The following is a 24565-nucleotide window of genomic DNA, read 5'->3' as shown; positions in this document are numbered from 1 at the left end:
AATGTGAAACAGAAAATATTGCATTTTCCAATAAGATGCCAGATTGAATAAGCCCATTTACCTTCACCGTATCCTAAATCTCCATTACAACAAGAACAAATAGACCTTTTAAGTCATAAGTTACAATTCTATAAATGTCAAGAGAAGAGATGACAGAAAAATCATTTTGGAAGCTGGAAATAAAAGGATGACTCAGTTATGTCATGAAAGTGGAATCTTAAATCAATGGTGAGGAAAGACAATAAACAATCCAATTTACATAGCAGCAGCCTTCAAAGTTTTTAAAATGTTGAAAATCAAGGGTAAGTAAAAAATGGCTTATGAAACATTAAATTCCCAAATTTCTTCCTCAACTCTACATAAATGCAACTGCTTCTCCTCCACCAGACAGAAGTGGAATATTTAGATCTGGTAAAGCAGAGGGTAAAGAGAGCTGGAACCTGTTCAGGTCACAGGAGGGTTTCACAGTGATAACTGGGGCAGTAGGAGGCATTTTATATGTCAAATGGTGAGAAACTTGCCTTCTACTCAACTGTTCCTGGGAGCCAGACATATACCCTCCAGGTGTCAATGGACAGGAGACCAGGGGTCCATCCCTGGGGAATGTAATCAACACAAAGAAAAGGTAAAAATATATAGAATTGGGTTTTCTCAGGAAAAAAAAAAAGGCCCAGTCAGATGATACTGCAGTGAAACCCACAATCAATGACAAATCCCAAAGCACATGTATAGAGCTTCCAAACAGTTTTCCACTGTCTTAAATATGAGCCAACATATCTGAAGAATATCTTGGGGATGAAAGAGAGAGTTCCAAAGAAACAAAAAGAAAGCAGAAAGCTGCAGGAAACGGAAACTGTGTAAGAAGGTGAAAACACAAGAAAAGAGACTATCATTAATATAGTAACAGAGAGGTAAACAAAGGAATTGCATTCATGGAATATATGAAGGGTGTTCTTTTTTTTCAGCACAGGTATGTTTAATACAATTTATGCTGTCTTGCACCATCCTTTTTTTAGTTTTTATTTTTAAATAAATTTACATTTTCACCTATTTCTAACCCCCCTCACCCCTTGCCTCTTGCAACCACCAATCTGTTCTCTGCATCTATGAGTGTGGTTTTTTTGTGGCTTTGTGCTTTTACTTTTTTAAAAGATTCCACATATAGTAGAGATTGTATAATATTTGTCTTTCACTGTCTGACTTACTTCATTTAGCGTACTTCCTTTGATTTCCATCTGTGTTGTCACAAACGGCAAGATTTCATTCATTTTTTTATGGCTGGATGATACTGCACTGTGTACATATACCACAATTTCTTTATTCATTCATCCATCAATGGACACTTAGGTTGTTTCCATATCATTGCTATTGCAGATAATGTAGCAATGAACATGGGTATGCGTATTTCTTTTCGAGTTAGGTTTTCCATTTTCTTTTCATAAATACCCCAAAGTAGAATTGCTACATCATATTGTAGTTCTTTTTTAGTTTTTTGAGGAACTTCCATACTGTTGTCCATTGTGGCTGCACCAGTTTACATTCCAACCAACAGTGCATAAGGGTTCCCTTTTCTCCACATCCTCACCAACACTTACTATTTCTTGTCTTTTTGATAACAGTCATGCTGAAAGGTATGAGGTGATAACTCATTGTGGTTTTGATTTATATTTCCCTGATCATTAAGGATGTTGAGCATCTTTTCATGTGCCTGTTGACCATTTGTATGTCATCTTTGGGAAAATGTCTATTCAGACCTTCTGCACATTTTTTGATTAAATTGTTTGGGGTTTTTGCTATTGAGCTGTATGAGTTCTTTATATATTTTGTATAGTAGCCCCTTATCAGGAATATGATTTGAAAATATTTTCTCTCATTTAATAGGTTGTCTTTTCATTTTTGTTGATAGTTTCCTTTTCTGTGCAGCAGATTTTTAGTATGAGTCCACTTATTTATTTTTGCTTTTGTTGCTTTTGCTTTTGGTGTCAGATTCAAAAAGCCATTACCAAGACCTATGTCGAAGAGGTTACCATCGAAGTTTTCTTTTAGGAGTTTTATGGTTTCAGACTATGTTCAAGTCTTTAACCCATTTTGAGTTAATTTTTGTGTATATTTTAAGATTGTGGCAAAATTTCATTGTTTTGCATGTGGCTGTCCACTTTTTCTAATACCACTTATTGAAGAAGCCCTCCTTTACCCCATTGGCTCCTTTGTCATAAATTAATTGACTATATCTATGTGGGTTTTATTTGGGGGCTTTCTATTCTGTTCCATTGATCTATGAGTCTGTTTTTATGCCAATTAGCACACTATTTTAATTACTATAGATTTTTAATGTAGTTTGAAATCAGGGAGCATGATGCCTCCAGCTTTGTTCTTTTTTCACAAGATTGCTTTGGCTACTCAGGGTGTTTTGTGGTTCCATACAAATTTCAGGATTGTTTGCTCTGTTTTTGTGAAAAATGTCATCAGAATTTTGATATCAAATTTGCATCAAATCTGTAGATTGCTTTGGGTAGTTTGGATACTACAGATTGCTTTTGAGTAGTATCAATTTTAACAATATTGATTCTTCTAATCTGTAAGCATGGAATATCTTTCCATTTGTGTCTTTTTCAATTTCTTCATTAATGTCTTCTAGTTTTCAATATACAGGTCTTTTTCATCCTTGGTAAAATTTATTTCTAGATATTTTACTATTTTGTGTAATTATAAATGGAATAGTTTTCTGCTTCTCCTGACAGTTCATTTTAGTGTATAGAAATGCAACAGATTTTGCATATGGATTTTGTTTGCTGCAATGTTACTGAATTTTTTTATTAGTTCTAACAGTTTTTTTCATGAAGTGTTTAGAGTTTTCTATATATAATATCATTTCATTACAAATAGTGACAGTTTTACTTCTTTCTTTCCAATTTGGATTCCCTTTCTTTCTTTCTTTCTTTCTTTCTTTTCTGTTTTGTTGCTGTTGTTGTTTTATTTTGTTTTTTTGTTTTTTGTTCTAGCTAGGACTTCCAGTACTCTGTAGAATAGATGTGGTGATTGGGCATCCTTGTTTTGTTTCTGATCATAAAAGAAAGACTTTCAGCTTTTCACCATTGAGTATGTTATTAGCAGTGGCCTTGTCATATATGGCCTTTCTTATGTTGAGGTACATTTCCTCTGTACTCACTTTATTGAGAGTTTTTATCATAAATGATGGCTGAATTTTGTTAAACACTTTTACTGCATCTATCGATATGATATTTTTATCCTTCATTTTGTTAATGAGGTGTATCACATTGACAAGCTGCAGATGTTGAATCAGCCTTGTATCGCTAGAATAAATTTCATTTAATAATGGTATATGATCCTTTTAATGTATTCAATGTATTGAATTTGGCTTGCTATGATTTTGTTGAGGATTTTTGCATATATGTTCATCAGGGATAGTGGCATGTAATTATCTTTTTTTGTAGTGTCCTTGAATGGTCTTGGTATCATGGTAATTAATGCTGGCCTCATAAAATGAGTTTGGAAGAGTCCCTCCTCTTCTATTTTTTTGGAAGTTTGAGTAAGATTGGTATTAATTATTCTTTGAATGTTTGGTAGACTTCACCAATGAAGCCATCTAGTCCTGGACTTTTTTTGTTGAGAGATTTTGGATTACTGACTCAATCGCCTTGCTAGTAATCAGTGTGTTGACATTTTCTATTTCATCATGATTCAGTATTGGTACAATGTATGTTTCTAGGAGTTTATCCATGAATGGAATTCTTTAAAAGAGGAACAAGAAGACAAAAAATAAAATGTGAACATAAATAAAATATGAAATATATAAAATGTAATTTAAAAATATGAAATTACATCATAAATAGAAAATTTAGTAGAAAATAGAATGAAACAAGAGAAGAGAATAATAGGAAGTTTCAGAAAAAGAATAGAGAAGACTGAGTGAAGACTAATCAAAAATTGAAGAAAATTTCCATAGTGGAAGAATATAATTTTTATGGTTAATAGTCCCACTGGATGCCAACATAAGAGATGAAACACACTCACATTGAGAAGGTTATTGATATTTCAGGATATTATGAAAAAAAGGGAAGATCCTAAAAGTTATCAGGAAAAGGAAAAAACTGATTAAAAAGGATGAAAAACATGAATGGCTAAAAACTTCTCTATAGCAACATTGGAAATTCAAACAGTAGGGAAAAAATGCCTTCAACATTCTGCATAACATTTATTTTCAATCTTGAAATCAATATCCAGTCAAATTATGGATAGAAGCAAGAGGATGGACTAAAGTCTAGGTAGATCTTTGCAGATGTAGAGAAGAAAATGACTGGACTTAGAAAAGGTTAGAAAGGCCTCTGAAAGAAGTGCTCTAAGACAGTGAAATTGGTAGAATACTTGGTGTAGCCTAAGTATGTTGTCTGGTTGTTCCGAGAGAAGATTTAAACAACCACAGAATGGTTGGGGCCATTTAGTGGTGGTTATTTAGAAAACTAAGCAAAACTTAGAAAATTAAGCGAACAAGGAGGGGTAGAAAAAGTACAAAACAGGAAAAGTAATATAGGTCGTATTGCTCAGATGTTCATACATCTCTACTCTAGGCAGCATTCTGAACATTGAATTCTGCTCTAAATTATCATGTAGTCATAATGGAAGGTTAATGGGGACGTGAAAAGTGTGAGTGTGTTCAGTGGTCAAGTCTATGAAAGAAAGCAAAATTCCCATCGTCTAACATAGTAGAAATTTAATTGTAATGCCAACAACTGCGAAATAAATATATTATATCCTATGGATATTTTTAAGATAAGTGCAAATAAATACCCAAAAAGAGCTAGAAGATTTTAAACTGGCTGTCTTCAGCAAGCAGAAAATGATTAGCTAGAACTAAGATTTTGTACAATTAGCCGTCAATAATTATTTAAATGTAAATGGACACCCCTAGCGTTTTCTTACCACTCTCACCCCAGTGAATTATTATGCACATGATTGAAGACCACTGGTTTAGCCTATGCTGGTTCATGTATGCATTTTTAGTAAGGAAGATTGGAAGGAAATGTTTAACATGCCCCTGGAATCTCCAGTCATAGCCACCAGGTGGCAATAGTGAGTTATATCTGGACCTGCAAGATTTCTGTTCTGAAATGTCCCTTGAGCACCACCCATGTGATGATGTCATGGGATTGACATTTGGTCATGTCTTAGACAAAATTTGTCTGTCACTTGGAAGAATTTGTAGAAGGTACATTCACAAGGTCTTAGATGTCATATTTGTGTGAAATAACAAACAATTGGGATTGAATAAAAACAGATTACAATTGCTATGATAAAAGCAATATGAAATGTAATTAAGTATAAAGTCTTAGGTGTAGATTTAAAAACACATAAATAAAAAGTGTTCTGGAAGGTCAAATGGTACAAAAGAAATAATTGACTGGAAACTCAGATACGTGGATTCTGGTTTCAGTCCTACAGTGACCAGCTATGTCACATTTAAGATGAATTTTGGTCTTCTGAAAAATGTACCACGTAATCTCTAAATACTTGTCTGCACTAATAGTCTACAATTCTTTTATATATTGGGAAAACTCTTTTATGATTGTAGAAGATACAAAAAGTATCAAGAAGACAGAAGATACCCCCAATTCTATTGTTAGTATTTTGACATTTTTCATTTTGGGCTATTCCTAGGCATTATGTGTGTGTGGATATATTTTTATTATAAAAATTACTTTATTCTGAATATTTAAATTCACGTAAGTCCCCCATCATGAAACATTATAAAGCAAGCACTTTCCCATTCACAGTATGTCCATGGCAATGTCCTTTGGTCTTCTTAGTACAGGAAGTCTTCTCTGGCCATGTTATCCCTGACTGTCTCCAGCTTCACCCCTCTAGATGTTTTGCATCTCTTCTTTTCTTTGCATAGGAATCATTTTTCCCTCCCAAACTCTTAGGAGAAAGTACACCAAGCACACACATGCATGCACACACACACACACACACACACACACAGACACACACACCAAATTCCTCATCTACTTTTGGAAGAATGTAGTGCTTATTTTATTGTCCTCATATCTGCGAACACATGCTCTTGACTTTCTAGTCCAAATGACTTATTACAAATCTCTTTTGGGCCCTTTGGTCAACCCTTGGTCTCAGGTTGAAACCACTGTCTTCAGCAAAAGACTAACCTGCTGAGGACTCTCCTTTCCATTGTTTTTGTAGTTTCTGTACCAGTAGTTGGCTCAATTAGTGGCTTGTCTCAGGCTTTCTTAAGGGATGTATCCATAAGAGACTCTTAAATATGGAGAACAAATGAGGATTGCTGGAGGGGACATGGGTGGGAGGATGGGTTAATGGGTAATGGGCATTAGGAGGGCACTTTTCACGATGAGCACTAGGCGTCATATGGAAGAGATGAATCACTGGGTTCTACTTCTGAAGCCAAGACTGTACTGTATGTTAACTACCTTGAATTTAAATTTAAAAGAATTTTTTTAAGAACAGCTCTAGTTTTCTGCCCACTGACCTCCACTACTGTCTCTCTGGACCTCAGTTACCCCTTACTATAACATCATCTCCTCAATAAATTCGACCCAGTAATCACATGACCTAAGCCAAAAACAGCAACAAAAAAAAAACAAACAAAAAACAAAAACAAAATCAAACAATAGAGCTGACTGCATGGGGTTCACATTTACTGGATGATAACAGAATTGTTGCACCCCATCCCACCTCCCAACACCTGCACTTAACCCTTAACATGTATTATGATATATTAGTGTTACAATTTATTGCAGAATTTAAATTTAACTTGAATTTTTAATGTTTCTAAATTGTCCATGATATTTGCATAAATATCACCTTATGTGCAGTAGCATTAATGTATGTTTTAAAGGTCTATACAGAGGGAAAAGTATGGGAAGTCCATAAAGGATAAAACATGGTGAATATATTAGTATTTTCCTATTTTGATTTTTAAAATTTTGTATCAGCCAATGCATTTTAGTCATTGTGCTTTATATACATATATAAACACCTATATATGCATATATTTGCAGTTCAGCTTTTATATGAAATCCAGTTTTTTCTTTGTAGTTTTGAAAGTGTTTTTTGTAATTTTGAAAGTTTTAATGTGTCAGAATTATTATACACATTACATCTTTAAGTTTCCATTCTTGTTATCAGTTTAATTGTATCCAAATTATATATCACTTTCTGGTTTCTCTTTGGTCTTTTCTGTAGCAAAATAGATCACTTTTAAGCCCTAAATTTCATTTGTACCACTATAATAATTTGTAAAGATATTTTGCTATTTTATTTACATACCATTTATTTTTCACATTTTCGATGGCAGCTTTTATTGTGGAAAATACACATCATTTCCATGTAGGAAATGTAGGAAATATTAGACAAAAGGAGACACTTACAAATTATTTTAGGTGAAGAGTAGATACCCAGAGGGCTAACTTTTAAGTTAATTAGAAGGTAAGAGGCAAATTACAATCAATGCACCAGACCCTACAATGCTAAGTCATTCCCACATCCATGATGGTTTTCAGTGAATAGAAAATATTTCCTTTCTGTGATTTCTCCCAAAGATCTTTCAGTGCGTATACCACAGATAGCATACCTATCTGTATGGAATAGGGAGATTCCTCTATTTGTATATTTTAAAAATACATCTATATTTTTTTAAGGCTGAAATGTGTGGGACAGGTCTCAAATAGGCAAGACTTGACAGATAAATACCCATAAGGAGGCTATTACAGTAGCCCAAATCAGATTTGATTTATACCAAAGTGATAGTAGTGGAGATGAACACGAAAGTGTCCAGACATATTTAAGTAGATAAAATGGACATGATTTGGGAGGGTGAGGAAGAGAATGTTTTCAAGGAGGACAAGCAATATAGTGTAGTGGCTGAGGTTATGAATTGTAAAACAAGACTACACGGCTTTAAAATCCAAGCGTGCCATTTTCAGACTATGTGACCTTGGGCAAGCCACTTAACTTTACTCTGTCTCATGTCTTCATGTGTAAAATGGGATAACAGTGCTAACCTCTTTGTGTTGTAAGAATAAAGTGGATTAAGTTGTTTATTTAATTTTAACTTAGAACGGTGTTTATTGTACACTAAGCACACTGTAAGTATTTGTAATTATAATGATGATGATACTACCAGATTAATTAGGTGATCCTGAAGAAGAACTACATTTGAGGAAGGAAATGGTGAGTTTGGTTTTGAACATTTTGGGATTGAGGTTTTATTTAAGACATTCAAATTATGTTAAACAGTTAATTGGGTATGTAGGTCTAAAAGGAGAAGTCTGGGCTGAAGAACAGAATTGATGGTCTGGTGTATCTATATTCATTAAACCAGTGAAAATATATGAGATTTCCTAAGGATAAACATTGCAGTGAAAAGAGACAGGTGCCCATGACATAGTTTTCAAGAAATTCCAGTTTTAAGGAAAGATGAGGGAAAATGAACTGACAAGGGAGACAGAGAAACAAGCAAAGATGTAGGAGAAAACCCAGAAGAGTGAGATACCATAGAAGCCCTAAGAAGAGTTTTCAAGCGGGAAGAAGTGATTAACTCTTTCAGGTCCTGTTGAGAGGTCTACGAAACTGAGACTGAAAAGTATCTGTTGAGTTTAGTAATGTGGAGGCTACTGATAATCACAGCAAGCACACTTGGGGTGGACTGAAGAGATGGAAGCCAGATTGGCGTGAGTAAGAATGCAGTCAGTGGATGTAGACAGCTCTTTTGAGTAGTTCGGCTGTGAAAATGAAAGTGAGGTAGGGCAGTGGTTTGATCGAGAAGAAGGTTAAGAAGGCCGCCTTTTTTTCTTTTGTAAAGATGACTTGAAAATGATTAAATGTTGGTGGCGCAGAAGACAAATAGAAGAGGACCACGTGATGTGTAAACTATTTTCTGTTGAACAGAATTCAGGCACAGGAGCCAAGTATCGAACAAAGAAGGACCACATGATGTGTAAACTTATGTGCTTGTGTGTTGCTTACTCTTCCACCATCGGTGGACTGACAACGATCACTGGTACTTCCACCAACTTGATCTTCGCTGAGCATTTCAATATGTAAGTAAAAGTTTTGAACTGTCGATTTGATAAAGAGACAGCACACAACTTATGAAGGTGAGTCTTAACTGATTCAGAGAATTCAGGAACAGTGATTGCTATCCTGAGTTAACTCTCCTTCGTTTTTGTTTTTTTGTTTTTTTTTAATGTTTATTTATTTGTTTGACAAAGAGAGCACACACACAGCAGGGGAGGACCAGAGAGAGAAAGGATAAAAGAGAATCCCAAGTGGACTCTGTGCTGTTAGCACTGAGCCCAATGTGGAGCTTGACCCCACGAACTGTGAGATCATTCCTTGAGCCAAAATCAAGAGTCAGACACTTAACTGACTGAGCCACCCAGGTGCCCCTACTCTCCTTTGTTTTTTATCAGGACATCAGGACATCTGCCCTTCTACTAAGAGTTAAATATGTAGGGCATAGTGAATCAGTAGGTGCCCACAGATTCCCCAAGCAAGCTCAGAAGAGATAACTCCTGGCTAACCATTCTAGCCAAATGGGGAAAACATTTATCATTACAAATAATACTGCAAATGATAGTTAACAAAAGCGAATAGGGATTATTTGCAGAGGAAAATTTTTGTAGGGCTTGGGAACTAGCATTTGAACTTGAAAGATGAGTGGTGAGCAAAGGTGCTAATTACAGAAGTCTTACCTAGAATTCAAAAATAGTTGAAGGATGGGGCAGTTGCAAGAAATGGCAGTAATAAAGTATTCTAAGGACAGATACATGACTCTAAATATAAGTCTGCAACTGTGATGTTAATCCATTGCAGAACATGGGGAATATATGAGTAGAGTCAGATAACTTGGATGCAAAATTCCACAATTTTCAGGGGTGCCGAGGTGGCTCAGTCAGTTACGTGTCAGACTCTTAATTTCGGCTTAGGTCATGATCTCATGTGAGATCAAGCTCCACGTTGGGCTCTGCGCTGACAGCATGGGATGTGCTTGGTATTCTCTCTCTCTGCCTCTACCCATGCTAGTGCATGCTCTCTTGTCTCTCTTTCTCAAAATAAATAAATAAACTTTTTTTTTAATTCCACAATCTGGGGCACTTGGGTGGCTCAATCGGTTAAGCGTCCAACTTCAGCTCAGGTCATGATCTAGCGGCTTGTGAGTTCGAGCCCTGCATCAGGCTCTGTGCTGACAGCTCAGAGTATGGAGCCTGCTTCAGATTCTCTGTCTCCCTCTCTCTCTGCTCCTCTGCCACTCACACTCTGTCTCTCTCTCTCTCTCTCTCTCAAAAATAAATAAACAATAAAAAAAAATTTTAATTCCACAATTTTCAGTCACTTTATGAATTTGAAGAATAAAAAGTGCATTACTCTCCCCAAGACTTAATTTTACCTATCGAAAATAGTCACAGTTCAGATGATTATTGTGAGAATTAAATGAATTAAACTATGTAAAAATACTTGACAATATTTGTAAGAGCTATTGTAAGAACTATTGAAAAATAGTTTGAAAGTCCATGCTTTTATGTGAGGCCTCAAACTGATTCTACACCCAAGGTATATTTTCAAGTACTAATAGGACAGATAATTGTCAGAGTTCCAGCAAGTTGGGCAGCATTAAGGATGCTCTGGAAAAGGATTTAGCTCTTTTTCACAGAAAAATTCAGGTTCAGAATCAGGAAAATTACATACTTCAAAGCAGATTCACAGATTTTATAAACTTTCTGAAATTATTTGCAAAATGTTGTGCATGCATAGCTTTTCCAAGAAATCCAAGATTCAAGAAAATGTCACACTCCATTCTAAAAAGAACAAGAACTTGTGTGCAAAGAACAGTGGCAGGGCGGTTTAGGACAAGCTACCACAGACCTCCGTGTGTATTTATTGTTTCTCTGATTACACATGCGTCATGTATACTCCCAACAGCCAACTTAGAAACAAACTTCTAAAAGGCATTTGGTTTATAAGTGGGAGACTTCTGAAATTCGCCATCTCAGAAAGGACTTACCCAATGTATCCCCTAATTTAAGACAGGAAATGTACTTGATCTCTTTCTGAAAATTAGACTACTGTCCTTTCTCATTAATTCCCCAAGAAGGTTCCACATTATAGTCTTCTCTGTAAATCTCTTTTTCTAAAAATTTAGACCAGAATTTTATTATTTTATTCTTGGTGTTAGAGAACTGCTAGCCTCTACCATTCCCATGAAATTGATGGTGTTAAAGTAAAGTAAAGTAATCTATGCTGAATTTGCCATTGGTCTGTAGTCTTGCACAATGTATCAACCACATTTTCTTTTACTTAACTGTTCCCTTGTCATTTGCAATGACAGATTGAGAGCATTGTAGCACTTTGAGCAAAATGTTTCAGTAACTATTTTCCCTAATTATCTAATCTTCTAATTCTCCTAGTCATGGGAATTTGGCCAAAGATTCTTTAAATTTAGAAAATGCTTAACATGTACTTTGAAATTTGGCGACGTTTTGTCTTCAAAAGTTCACTTTAACATTAGGAATTATACACAAAAAGAAAGAAACTCAGAGTACCCTTTCTTGATAGAAAATACTAGAATAGAGGGGAAAAACAACCTTATGTGAAAAAATATAATTGATATTATTAAACAAACTAGATATTTAACTTTTTCTTAAATATTGGCCCTAAAAGACAACAGCATCTCAAAGCAACAATGGAATGAAATGCATTCACTTTCTTTAGGAAAAGTTCCAGAAACTTAAAACTACAGGGAAAAAAAAAGAATTTATATTCTTTGCCCAGATCTTTGGAAACAGACAGAACTTGCCCTTTATTTTCAAATCCACTACAATAATGCCACCTTTTCCTCTTGACACCGCTTGCCATCTTTTTTAAACCAATACCAACAGTGATTTTGTGCAATTTAATTTTGGATCTGGCCCAGCTCCAAAGGTGCATGAATCCTAAGAATCAATGATTTCCTACCATTTACTTCTAGAGAAAGGTGCCATCTTACAAACAATGGGAAGAGGGAATGGATAACACATTTCAAAGCCTTTATCTATCTCTCCATCTATCACTTACAGATACAAAATATATTTATATGTATTTTATATATTCATATAAATATATTTATATTTATATATACATATATATACATATATAGTGTCTTTTATTCTCCTCTTTGCACAAAGAATGGAAGAACAATGTATTCTGAGAAAGCTAAATTTCATTCAGTGCAAATAAAACAAACCTTTATTCCTTCACTCTTCAGTCAACAAACATTAGTTGAGGACTGACAATGTGCAAGGCACTGTTTTGAATTCTTCTGGAGAATGCAAAAAATAAAACTTGTCAGGAAACTTCGAAATTCCATCTGGTTTTCTAGACAAAACATGCATATGTGAAAACCTTTAAAATTTTTAAAACATAATAACATTTGGTTTTGACATATAGGAGAGAAGTTAGGTGACATGTATTGAATTCGTGTCAGAAATTTTACATACGTTTTAGTGCACACATACTCTATATATCCTTGCTGTGAAGGTGGCATATACTGGGGCGTAAAGCATAGGCTCTAGACTTAAAATGTCTGTGTTGAAATCCCAGTTCTTCCATTTACAAATGAGGTGATCTTGGACAGACTACTCTCTTTAAGCTTGTTACCTTCCCAGAGAAATGGGGATGATAATAAGGTCTCTCTCTTAGAGAGTTGTTTAGAGTTTTACAATAAATAAATAAATAACACTTTAATAAGTGCCTAGCACAGAGCATATGCTCTGTAAATGTTTGTTATTATTACTAGAGTCAAGAAAGTGGATGTTTGTATAGCAGACTGAGGTCCAAACCAAGATCATTCAAACCCCCGTCTGTCTCCCTAAACAATTACCTCCCTAGAAACATAATTGAACGTTCACTCTAACAGAGGAGTGTAGCTGTGTGCATGGCCAGGATCACTAGAGAAAACTTGTCTATACAGCATGACCCAATCTTAAAAGAGGTAAATAGCATGTTTATGAAGAAAATGAATGCAAATAATTCATAAAACCAAAACACAAAAAGTTTGTAATCATGTTTTTAGGGAGGCAGTGAAATAATCTGTGTATTTTTTGGCACTGTTTAGAACAGCAATGTGCAGATTGATTGGCATTCTAAGAGTCTGAGGATAGAAGACCAATTAGGAGTCCATTACCAAAGTGCTAACAGACGATAAGGGCAAAACTAAGCTAGTTGTGAAGTGATAGGATTTAGACTCAGGACACTGTATGTACAGACAGGAAGAGTGAGTAATTAGGTGTGACGATTTAAGGGCAAGGAGGGGTTAGGGCAACTCTGGGAATTTTTGCCAATATGGATAGATAGGTAGTGATGCCATGAATTTCTCGGTTCATTGGAGAAATTAATAAATTTGATTTTAGATGTATTAACATGGCCTGCTAAGACCCTATCCACAAGATTTTCAGTAGTCATTTGCAAATGCATCGTTGAAGTTAGTTTAAAATCTGAGGGCTGGCGCATCTGGGTGGTTCAGTCGGTTGAGTGTCCGATTTTGGCTCAGGTCAGGATCCCCTGGTTCGTGGGTTCGAGCCTCGCTTCGGGCCTGCTTCAGATTCTGTGTCTCCCTGTCTCTCTTCCTTTCCCCTGCTTGCACTCTGTCTCTCTCTCTTACTCAAAAATAAATAAACATTAAAAAAAATTTTAATTTGAGGGATATATATACATATATATGTGTGTGTGTGTGTATATATATATACACACACACACACACACACACACACACACATACACACACACACAGAAGTTAAAATCTTGGATGTAGAAATGGTTACAAAGGGAGAAAAAAGTTAAAAGAATCAAGACATGGATAGACTCTTGGGTAGTGTTGACAAAAAAGATGAGAAAAGTTTATCAGAGTAGGTGGAGAACCAGGAGCATGTGGTGTTTTGAAAGCCAAATAAGACCATTTTCAAAGTGGAGGATGACTCAGGAACAAGCAGTGTGGTAGAAGGGTCAAGGAGGAGGATGGCTAAGAAAAGGCTTGGTTCTTATCAGTGTCCCCCAAGAAGACACATGGGAGGGAGGACCAAATTTAGACTGCAGAGAGTTAAGATGTGAGTAAATAGTGGGGAGGTGAAAGCAGCTAACTTAAATGGTTCTTTCAAGTTTGACAAAGCAAAGAAAAAAAGAACAAGCATGGTGTGACCAGAGGCAGAGAGATCTCTTGGAACAAGGGAGATGTCAGTTTTGTTTTACACTCAGGAGAAGGAAACTGTAAAAGAGATGTGTGACATTTTGAAAAAGAGAGAGGAGAAGATTGATGGGCCAAGAGTCAGGTAGAAGCAGAATGGAATTAGAAACAAGAGTCGAAATGTTAGTCTTGGAAAAGAAGTACACATCCTCTTGAGTAATAATCAGGGCTAAGAAGAGAAAAAGTGAAGACAGAGGAATTTCAGAGCATGTGTACAGTTCTCTCCTTTCACAGATGAGGAAACTGAGGCTCAGAGACTTTAAGCAATTGATGATCGCTAGTCAATGGAGGAACAGCCAGATGAAGACAGATGGCCCAAGGCCCAGTGCTCTTTCTACTCTGCAGTCTCACTGCCTCACAGACCATATTATGTGAGGGTGCCAAGATGGCAAAATTCTAAAAACACAAGTTTGCTGCCAGTAGCAAGAAAAACTACATCAGTCTTCACATTCATGGGTGGCGTTTCTTTTTTTTTTTTTTTTTTAATGTAAGCGTGCAAACATAGCAAGTGTCATTTGAAATAGTTGCAAAGCTAAGTGTGTGGCTAGTTAGACTGAACCATTCCCTTGTGGTCATGAGCTGATGTATAGCTTGGGAGGTGATTTTCAGAATAATAGTAACCAGATGAAGCTAATTCCCTAACTCAACTATAAAGTGTGCCGTTTTTTGGCATTCTTAATCTGAATCTAGCACCAGTGGTACCTAAATTCTGGCTCCTCTGTGATTAATTCACCATTATCCTTAACTAATCCTTGGAATAGAGCATTCTGGAAATATTCTTTGGTCTTCCTACTTCCTGTTACTACCTTACAGGTTTGTGAGATTTTTATTAGCTCCTCTGTTAGGTAAATCCTGGTTGATCGGCATTCTCTGCCTGGCCCTCATTCCATTCTGCTCCACTGACAATACTTCCGGTCATCACCCAATCTCCTTCTTCCCTGACAATTATTGTTAATATCTGCCACCTTGTAATTAACCCATTTCCTCCTACTCCGGTTCTTGAAAGGCCTGCCAACTGTGTCAATTTCTTTCTCTACTTGTGTGGATGCTCTTTCATCTGAAACTCTGTTCAGTTACTCCTATACCACCATTCCCATCTCCTCTGGTCATAAACTGTATTCACATCTCTATAAACGTGTCTCATCTACGTTTATGCATAACCATCACCCCTGATGATTTTCAGACTTATAGAGTCTGAATGAATCATTGTCTTATTCTTTTAGCACACAAGGGGCGCAGGTAGATGATCGATAATCATCAGCTGAGATGAACTCTACCAAGACATAAATGAAGTGCTTATTGTTCTTGGGAATCATCTCAATAACTAAATAATTTTTTGATATTAAAATTATGCTACTGAGGGAATATTATTAGAGGCAATTGCTGCTGTCATAGCAAACTAGTTTTGATGCATCAATATTATTTAACAAATAGAACAGCTATTAGTTAAACCCAAAACGCAAATCTACCAGATAAAAATGGAAGTAAAATTTCATAACTTGTTGATTATCAAAGAATATTATTCAGCTTGTGGGTGTCAGCTGTGTAATATGTGGGTGTACAAAGAGCATGGAAGGAACTTTTATTGTGAACAATTAGCACAGTCGTTGTTACTAATTACATATTAAATTTTAACTACTGTGGGTTCACAAACTAAGAAATTGTAAAATAAATGTGTTTATAGGTGCCCTAAATTCAAATGTGTTTATTGGTACCCACCTTCCTAACCTTTCTTGTTGGCTAATTATAGAGGGAGAAGGTAAACCAGTTACCTAACAATAGCTAACTTCAAAAGTTACCATGATTTTTTCCTGGAGAATTGAGCAATTATATTTCTCAGAAATAAGTTCTCTGGCAAGTACCATAGAAGAAATTTGGGTATTGCAGAGTTTGCACTCAGACCTTGGCTCGGATTTCAGTCTTGCCATATATTAGCTTAACTTCTGTGAACATCATCAGTTTCTTCCTCTGTATAATGGGGGTGATACTAGAACTTATTACTGTGAGGATTAAGTGGGATAATGCATGCTTGGCTCTTAGCAAGAGGGCCTGGCACATAGGAAATTGCCAATAATGCTAGCAGTTGATGCTGTTTATTTTACTTTTGCTATTCCTATTAGAAATATAAGCTTGGTTCATGAATAACAAGTAGTTAATATTTGAAAAGAAATGTCTGCAAATATACCAATACAGAACTGAAAAGTGGCTTTGACTCAAATAATCAAAGCAGTCATTAATCAAAAGGACTATAATCAGCATGGACACAGCGTATAGTGCTCTGAAGGCCCAAATTTGTTTCAAGGCTGTAAATTTCCACAAGTACATCCATTCTTTTGAGACAATTTCTGTGTATTTCATTAGAATTAATGCTATTCATCATTTTGTAGTTGGGCATGAGAACTGCAACAACAACACTATCTTCCTGAGTTTCAACAATGATGGGCACACAGGCTTCAGGTCAAAGCACATCTCTGTTATGGTGAAATCATTTCTATGGTGTTCTAAAATGTCCTTAGACATAAAGTTTGTGCCCTGGCTTATGGATATCTTGCAGTATATATGGAACTTTCTATTTTCACCTGGGAACTGGAGTTGAGGACACTATGCCTTAATGAAAAGACATTGTATTTTAAACCCCCCTTCTGGGTTGAAAATTCTGCTTGACTATACAATCTGTGACCTTGAACAATCCATTTAACCTTATGAGACGTAGTATCTTCCTGTGTAAAATGGATATATAATGCTTTCCTCACAGGATTTGTGTTAGAATGAAATGTACTTAGCTCATCTGCTCATTCCTAAACCTCTGCCTGACCTCTAGATGCCCCAGGGTGCGTTCCCTCTTCCTCTTATCTCCATTTACTCCTGAAATTATCACGCCCATTTCTGTGGTTTACAATATCACCTGTATGTTGGCAACGACCTCTTTTCTATCTCTAACTGCCCGCTGCTCTCATTTTCAGACTCATCTATCTAACTGCCCATCCAACATGACCACTTGGAAAACTAAGGGACGTCTTCGATTAACATGCCCACAGCAGCATTTTTGACCCTCCATTCCCTTACCCATCTGCCAACCTGTTCTCTCCTCAGACTTCATTTCAATAAATGGCACCTTTTCCTCATTCCTCCACATTTTGTCCCAAATATGTTTAAAATCAATTGTCTTCTCATCTTCACTGCTACCAATCTGACTTCAGCTAAAATCTACTCTATTTCCCATTCTACCCTACTCCTCTGCCAAACTTCTTTTGTCTTCTAATAAATTTCCCTGTGTATTTGGTTTATATTGCTACTTTACACATTACCATTAACTTAACCGGCCTAAAACTGCATGAATTTGTGACCTCATAATTTCGGTGGGTCAGGAGTCTAGGCACAGGTTAGCTGAGAACCTTGCTTAGGATCTCACCAGGCTAAAAATCAAGGTGACAGCTGGACCACTAATCTCCACAGAAGGTTAGAGCCCTATTCCAAGATCATTCAGGTTACTGGCCTGAACTGAGTTCCCTGTGGTTGAATTACTGACGTGCCCATTTTATTGCTAACTTTTGGCGTGGGGTCACTCTCAACTTCTAGAAGCTACCTCTCGGTCCTTGACACATGGCCCCTTCCTCTGGCAATAGGAAAGCTTGCTTCTTTAGGCCAGCAGGAAAGGTTCTCTTTTAAGGGTTCACCTGATTAAGTCAGATCCACCCAAGATAATCTCCCTTTTGATTAACTCAAAAATTAATGGGGACCTTGATTACCACTGCAAAATCCCTTCACTTTTTCCATAAAAGAACCTAATCACAGGAATGAAATCCCACCTTATATGCAAGTTCTTCCCACACAGAAGAGAGAAGATTATACAAAACATGTATACCAGGCACAGAAATCTTGTGGGTCATTTTGGAGTTCTGCCTACTACAACTTGGCTTCCACTCTTGTTGCCTTCAATCTTGAGGATCCATCTAACCAACATGCTTTACGTAAATAACAAATTTACATAGACTTAAAGTTAGATCATGTCACTAACTTATTTATTATGTTCCAATTACTCCTGATTACGTTTGTGCTAAAATTCAAATTTCTTCTGAGGGCCTACAAGGTGTTACATGATCTGATTGCTGTTGGCTACTTCTTGGGCTTTATTTCATGCCACTAACTTTAGCTCACTACCCACAGCCACACTAGCCTTCTGATCCTCAAACATTCTGCACTCATTCCTACCTCAGGGCCTTTGTACTTGCTATTTCCTCTGTCTGGGGGTGGGGGGCAGGTAACTATCTCCCAGCTATTTACAGGACTGGCTCCTTCTTGCCATTTAGATCTCATTTCAGATATCACCCTCTTTAACCACACTATGTAAAACTTTTTCCTCTCCCTAGTAATTTGCTATTACATTATTTTGTTATATTTTCTGATTGTTTTCATGCTTACCTATTTACTGTCTGTGCTCCTCATTTCAATGTAAGCTTTATGGGGGCACCTGGGTGGCTCAGTCTGTTAAGCCTCCAACTCGATTTCGTCTCAGGTCAGGATCTCACAATTGGTGAGATCTAGCCCCGAGTCAGACAGTGCTGACAGTGCAAAGCCTGCTTAGGATTTCCCCTCTCTCCCTCTCTCACTGCTCCCCTCTCTCTCTCTCTCTCTCTCTCTCTCTCTTTCTCAAAATGAATACATAAACTTAAAAAATGTTTAAAAAATGTAAACTTTATGAAAGGCTATCTTACACCCATCTGATTCACCACGATATCCCCAATATTTAGAAGAGTACCTGGTACATGGTAGATACTCAAAGTGTTGGGTAAAAGTAAAGGTAAAAGTAATTCGTTCTATCGGAATGAATTGTACTTAACATAGTTCATGATATTTATTTTAGGCAGATACTTGCAGTCACTTCACTTTACAGGGCATGAGGAAGTGGGAAAAGAAAAAGTGAAAAACTAATCCTTCACAGTATGCCATTCATTCCATTATCACTTAAAGTATTCACTGGAAATATAAGTATAAAGGTTATGATCATGGAGGCCACTGTCCTGTGTGGTGTTCACTTCCTTAATACTAAAGAAAAAAAGCAAAAAGAAAACAGAATTTAGCTTTTTTAGGCTTTCATTTACTAAATGAACTACCTCCCCCCAGGCAAAAATTCTAAAAAGGCCCTCGTCAATTAAACAAATTTTATTTTAAAAAATTTTTTTATACATTTATTTACTTTTCTTTTAATATATGAAATTTATTGTCAAATTGGTTTCCATCCAACACCCAGTGCTCGTCCCAACAGGTGCCCTCCTCAATACCCATCATCCACCCACCCCTCCCTCCCACCCCCCATCAACCCTCAGTTTGTTCTCAGTTTTTAAAAGTCTCTTATGCTTTGGCTCTCTCCCACTCTAACCTCTTTTTTTTTTCCTTCCCCTCCCCTGTGGGTTCCTGTTAAGTTTCTCAGGATCCACATAAGAGTGAACACATATGGTATCTGTCTTTCTCTGTATGGCTTATTTCACTTGGCATCACACTCTCCAGTTCCATCCACGTTGCTACAAAGGGCCATATTTCATTCTTTCTCATTGCCACGTAGTACTCCATTGTGTATATAAACCACAATTTCTTTATCCATTCATCAGTTGATGGACATTTAGGCTCTTTCCATAATTTGGCTATTGTTGAAAGTGCTGCTATAAACATTGGAGTACAAGTGCCCTATGCATCAGTACTCCTGTTTCCCTTGGGTAAATTCCTAGCAGTGCTACTGCTGGGTCATAGGGTAGACCTATTTTTAATTTTTTGAGGAACCTCCACACTGTTTTCCAGAGGAGCTGCACCAGTTTGCATTCCCACCAACAGTGCAAGAGGGTTCCCGTTTCTCCACATCCTCTCCAGCATCTATAGTCTCCTGATTTGTTCATTTTGGCCACTCTGACTGGCATGAGGTGATATCTGAGTGTGGTTTTGATTTGTAGTTCCCTGATGAGGAACGATGTTGAGCATCTTTTCATGTGCCTGTTGGCCATCCGGATGTCTTCTTTAGAGAAGTGTCTATTCATGTTTTCTGCCCATTTCTTCCTTGGATTATTTGTTTTTCAGGTGTGGAGTTTGGTGACCTCTTTATAGATTTTGGATACTAGCTCTTTGTCCGATATGTCATTTGCAAATATCTTTTCCCATTCCGTTGGTTGCCTTTTAGTTTTGTTGATTGTTTCCTTTGCTGTGCAGAAGCTTTTTATCTTCATGAGGTCCCAATAGTTCATTTTTGCTTTTGATAGAGAGAGACAGAGCACAAGTGGGGGAGGGGCAGAGAGAGAGGGAGACACAATCCAAAGCAGGCTCCAGGCTCTGAGCGTGAGCACAGAGCCCGACGTGGGCTCAAACTCACAAACCGTGAGATCATGACCTGAGCCGAAGTCGGATGCTTAACCGACTGAGCCACCCAGGTGCCCCCAGTTAAATTTTAGAGGACTGAGTAAGGAGAACAATATAGCCTGATTTCAAAGTATGAGCTACAGACGGTGAGAGATGAAATGGGGTTTGGGGTGCTGGTTTGAACCTAATTCTAGCAGCATTTCTAAATGCCTTTAGGCTGAACAGAATAGCATAAGCCATCAACCTGTAATCCAAGTCTAATAAACTGATCAGAAATAAGAATGGGCCTTTTCCTCCTTATTGAATTTTCCAACTGAAGACAGCAAACATTTTTAGCAATTCTTAGTAGAAGCTCATGGACATGATACAGCATTTTTCCATTCATCAATTCTCTGTATTCTGTAGCATTTCTTACTTACCCTTGGTCATTTCTAATTGCATAAATGTGTAAGCAAAGCTTTGGATCTCTTCATGGTAGATAATGATCATCCCAACTTGCTCCTGATAAATCTAGGGTCTAGAGCAATTTTTTTATAACCTCAAAGTAATGGTAGAAAACACTGGAAATCTAGAGTTTTAAAAACCCATTCTTTTTTTTTTTTTTAAGTCTTTGCATTACTTAGCAACCATCTTAAAATAGAGGAGACACTTTATAAAGTAGAAAAATATGGCTTATGTTGATGGCTATAGTGTGAAACATTTCATTTATTTACATGACCTTTTTTAAATGGAAAAATACAAAGCGTGATTTAAATAGAACAAGAATATAAAAGTCTATCATTTCTATAAAGTTCTCTATATTTTATCATTTCAAAAATAATAAAAATAGGTTAACAGTGTCTTTATTGCTTCTGTGTGTTTTCTGTACTTTCCAAAGTTCCAAAGTCACTGTGTCAAGAAAAAAAGCAAAGAAACTATTTCTCAAATTTCCTGTTTTTCCCTCCTCTGTCATAAAATAGATAACTATGTGAGAATTAACTTGGAATTTATACTACATTTTTGAAGAATAAATGTGAGGTTACCAAAGAAACTGTGCTTGTCTCTGACTCCTCCCCTCCCCCAACTTTTTTTATTATTGTTTTGTGGTTATGTGGATTGAAAAGCTGAAAATAACTAGGAGAAATAAAGGAAGAGCTCATGTTTTCCACAGAACTTTTAGTCATTTTTATCTGGTCCAGATTTATTCTGTTTGGCTGAGCCCTAAAGCACTGTCTAATTCTAAGAAGGGCCTGGCAAGATGGTTGTAGTTTCTTCAGGGCAGACAGAAGAGAGGGGAAGTGGCTATAGAAGACAGTATGGATGGATCAGAGTCCCTTCCTAAGTGCCTGGGATGCCAGCTACCAATTTAGGTTCCATGAAGTCAATTTTCATCTGTTCCCAAGTCTGTTTGTGTTTCCTCGCTCACATACCGATGATTCGAGTGCTAAGAACCAGGCACATATACCCATGCATACCCATTTCTTGTGCATTTAGTGAGTGTGGACACTGTGCCAGCTTTCCCAAGCACTTCCTTACACGTTGAACAAAGGGAACAAAAATCATAACATACCCACCCTTGCTTGTGAGGGAAGCAGCAATAATCACAGAGTTACAGATTCGGGACAAGAGGTAAGAGGTAAAACCAACTGCTGTATATAATGATGAGAAGGTTCCACGCCTTCCCTCTTGACTGGGAGCATGGCAAAGACGTGAGGTGTTGCTTCCCGGAGGACCATCAGAAAGGATTCCACTTTACACTCCCGTGAACACTTTTCTGTCTTTTCACACAGGCGTTACCCTGAATGTCGTTGCATTAACTTTGGATCCTGGTTTATGCTTTCCTTCCCGGCAGCTATTATTATTCTATTCTTGTCCTGGATCTGGCTTCAGTGGCTTTTCCTAGGATTCAAGTAAGTAAATATTCCATGTTGATCGGATAACTAAAGGTGTCTCGGTTCCCAGTTCTCAGGTGCTCACCCAGTGCCCTTTCACCCATTTCGTGCACACAGAGTCTCTGAATTTCTCTTCCTTACAAAGCTGATGCACATGAGCACATATTTTAAGGATAAGCTAAAACATTATCTAAACAGGGTTGGCTGTGGAGGAGAGTTTGTAAAAAGCAAATCTATCTTGGTCTCCTTTGAATCCTAAGCTAATAATTTATTAATCAGCTGGAAGGGCATAAGGAACTTGTGGTAAGGACCCAGTCCAGCTTGTTAAAGTGGAATTTCAAGAAGTTTTGTCCCTCCTTTTTGTTTAATGTGGGGATTTCCTCTGGTTACCTAGTCACTTTAAACTATAGCATGCAATATTCCTGCTTCATCTTGGCACCAAAATTAGTACATCCTTGAAAAAATCACATAAAGACGTGAGAGTGTGCCCTGTGGAAAGAATGTTAGATTATGAATCAGGAGACCAGGGATAAAGACTGTGGCTTCTCACAGTCCAGGTGAGTGATCTTTCTCAGTCTCCATGTTTTCAACTGTAAAATGATGGAATTTCATTGGATTATCAGTAAGATCACTTCCAACACTGCAATTGTAACGCATATGGGTCCAAGGTGAACACCTAGAAGTCAAGGTGAGAAACACTGATCAAGAAAGAGCCACTAAAATGTCAAATACATGTATTCAAGGAAAATTTGCCAATAATGCCTTGGCTGGACTGAAGCTGGTAGTTCATAAGTACCAATGAGTTACAATACTTAAATGACAGCCAGCATTTACAATTATGAAGGACTCCACAGCAAAATCTAAATATATATAAATATAAATATATATATTTATATTTTTATATATTTATATATATTTATATTTATATATATTTATATATAACAGTACTCCACAAAGAAAGGGGAAATGGCTATAAATCAAACCCTGAGAATTTTTTTCCTGAAAAAACAAAACAATTGAAACTCATTTTTATCGGCTATTTAAATCTCAAGGACCTATGAACAAAACAACGTGTTATCTACTAAGCAGGTGAGACTGAAGTCATCTATCTGTGCTTCCTTTGAAAAGCAAAGCACTGTGTCCATGTGGTGGTCCGTGCCCATGCCCAAATTTTCCAAGCCTAGTCACCTAAGGACTCATATTCTTCCCTCTCCATTTCCTCTTCCTGATTTTTCTCCAGAACTGCCACAGTTTTGTTAGTAGTGGGAAGATGATACTGATGATTTAAAAAACAAAAAAACAAAAAAAAAACAACTGTTTGTCCAGATTGTGGGAACAGCGTGTGGCAGTTCTCCTGCTGAAGCAAATGTGTGGAATGTCACTGACTTCAGCAGGTGGGCATCAGTGGGGAGAAGCCAGCTGCATACTAAATGCCCCTTCCTGGAAATCCAAGCCTCTGGGGGTTTATTCAGTTGCACAGGTAGCAATTCAAGATGCAAAGGACAGGAATCCCAACTAAGGGAGAAAGCACCCCGTCACAGACCCATAGTTGTTTCTTCTTTGTTGGTATATATTTATGACTTTATAAAAAATGGTATATATTTATGACTTTATAAAAAATGTATGCAACCATTGTCATTATTATGGAATGGCCTACCCTGTATAAAGGAGAAATTAAGAAAATAAAGGCAGATGTATTGAAAGGTGTTCTCAGTGAGGACAAAAATCCTGTGAAGTGCATACATTAGGCAAAAGTCCATAAATCATGACCGGTGACATATCTAAGGAGTCCCGTTGCTGTCCGCTATCGGTTAGACATTACACAACTTCACACTCCGGCCAATTTTTCAGTGTCCATTTCAGTCAGTCGGGGTCTTCACTTCCAAAGGTTTTAGATCAACAAACGGAAATTATCAGCCATTCCCCTGGCAGGCCACCCTACATTCTGGTTAGCGTGTTGGCTGTTAACACAGTTAACTCACCCATTATAAATGATCCCAGCATACTTGGGAAGAGAGGCTCATCTATCAGTGCCGCTGAACTTATTTCAATGAAGAGGTTGATGCATTGTCATATGCTT

At 37.0% G+C, this 24565-nt stretch overlaps 1 protein-coding gene across 4 annotated transcripts in view; it reads left to right on the top strand.

Moving 5' to 3' along the window:
• Positions 1–24565, top strand: part of SLC13A1 (solute carrier family 13 member 1) — a 233236-nt gene that overhangs the window by 192160 nt on the left and 16511 nt on the right. For all 4 annotated transcript variants that reach the window (XM_042970994.1, XM_042970999.1, XM_042971009.1 and 1 more), the window contains exons 9-10: positions 8941–9092; positions 22384–22503. In XM_042970994.1, the coding sequence (XP_042826928.1) occupies positions 8941–9092; positions 22384–22503 (272 nt within the window). The remainder of the gene's footprint in view (positions 1–8940; positions 9093–22383; positions 22504–24565) is intronic.

This window comes from Panthera tigris, chromosome A2 (genome assembly GCF_018350195.1).
Source record: "Panthera tigris isolate Pti1 chromosome A2, P.tigris_Pti1_mat1.1, whole genome shotgun sequence".
Classification (NCBI taxonomy): domain Eukaryota; kingdom Metazoa; phylum Chordata; class Mammalia; order Carnivora; family Felidae; genus Panthera; species Panthera tigris.
Note: the sequence above shows the minus strand (reverse complement) of the source record. Positions and strands in the feature narration are given on the sequence as shown.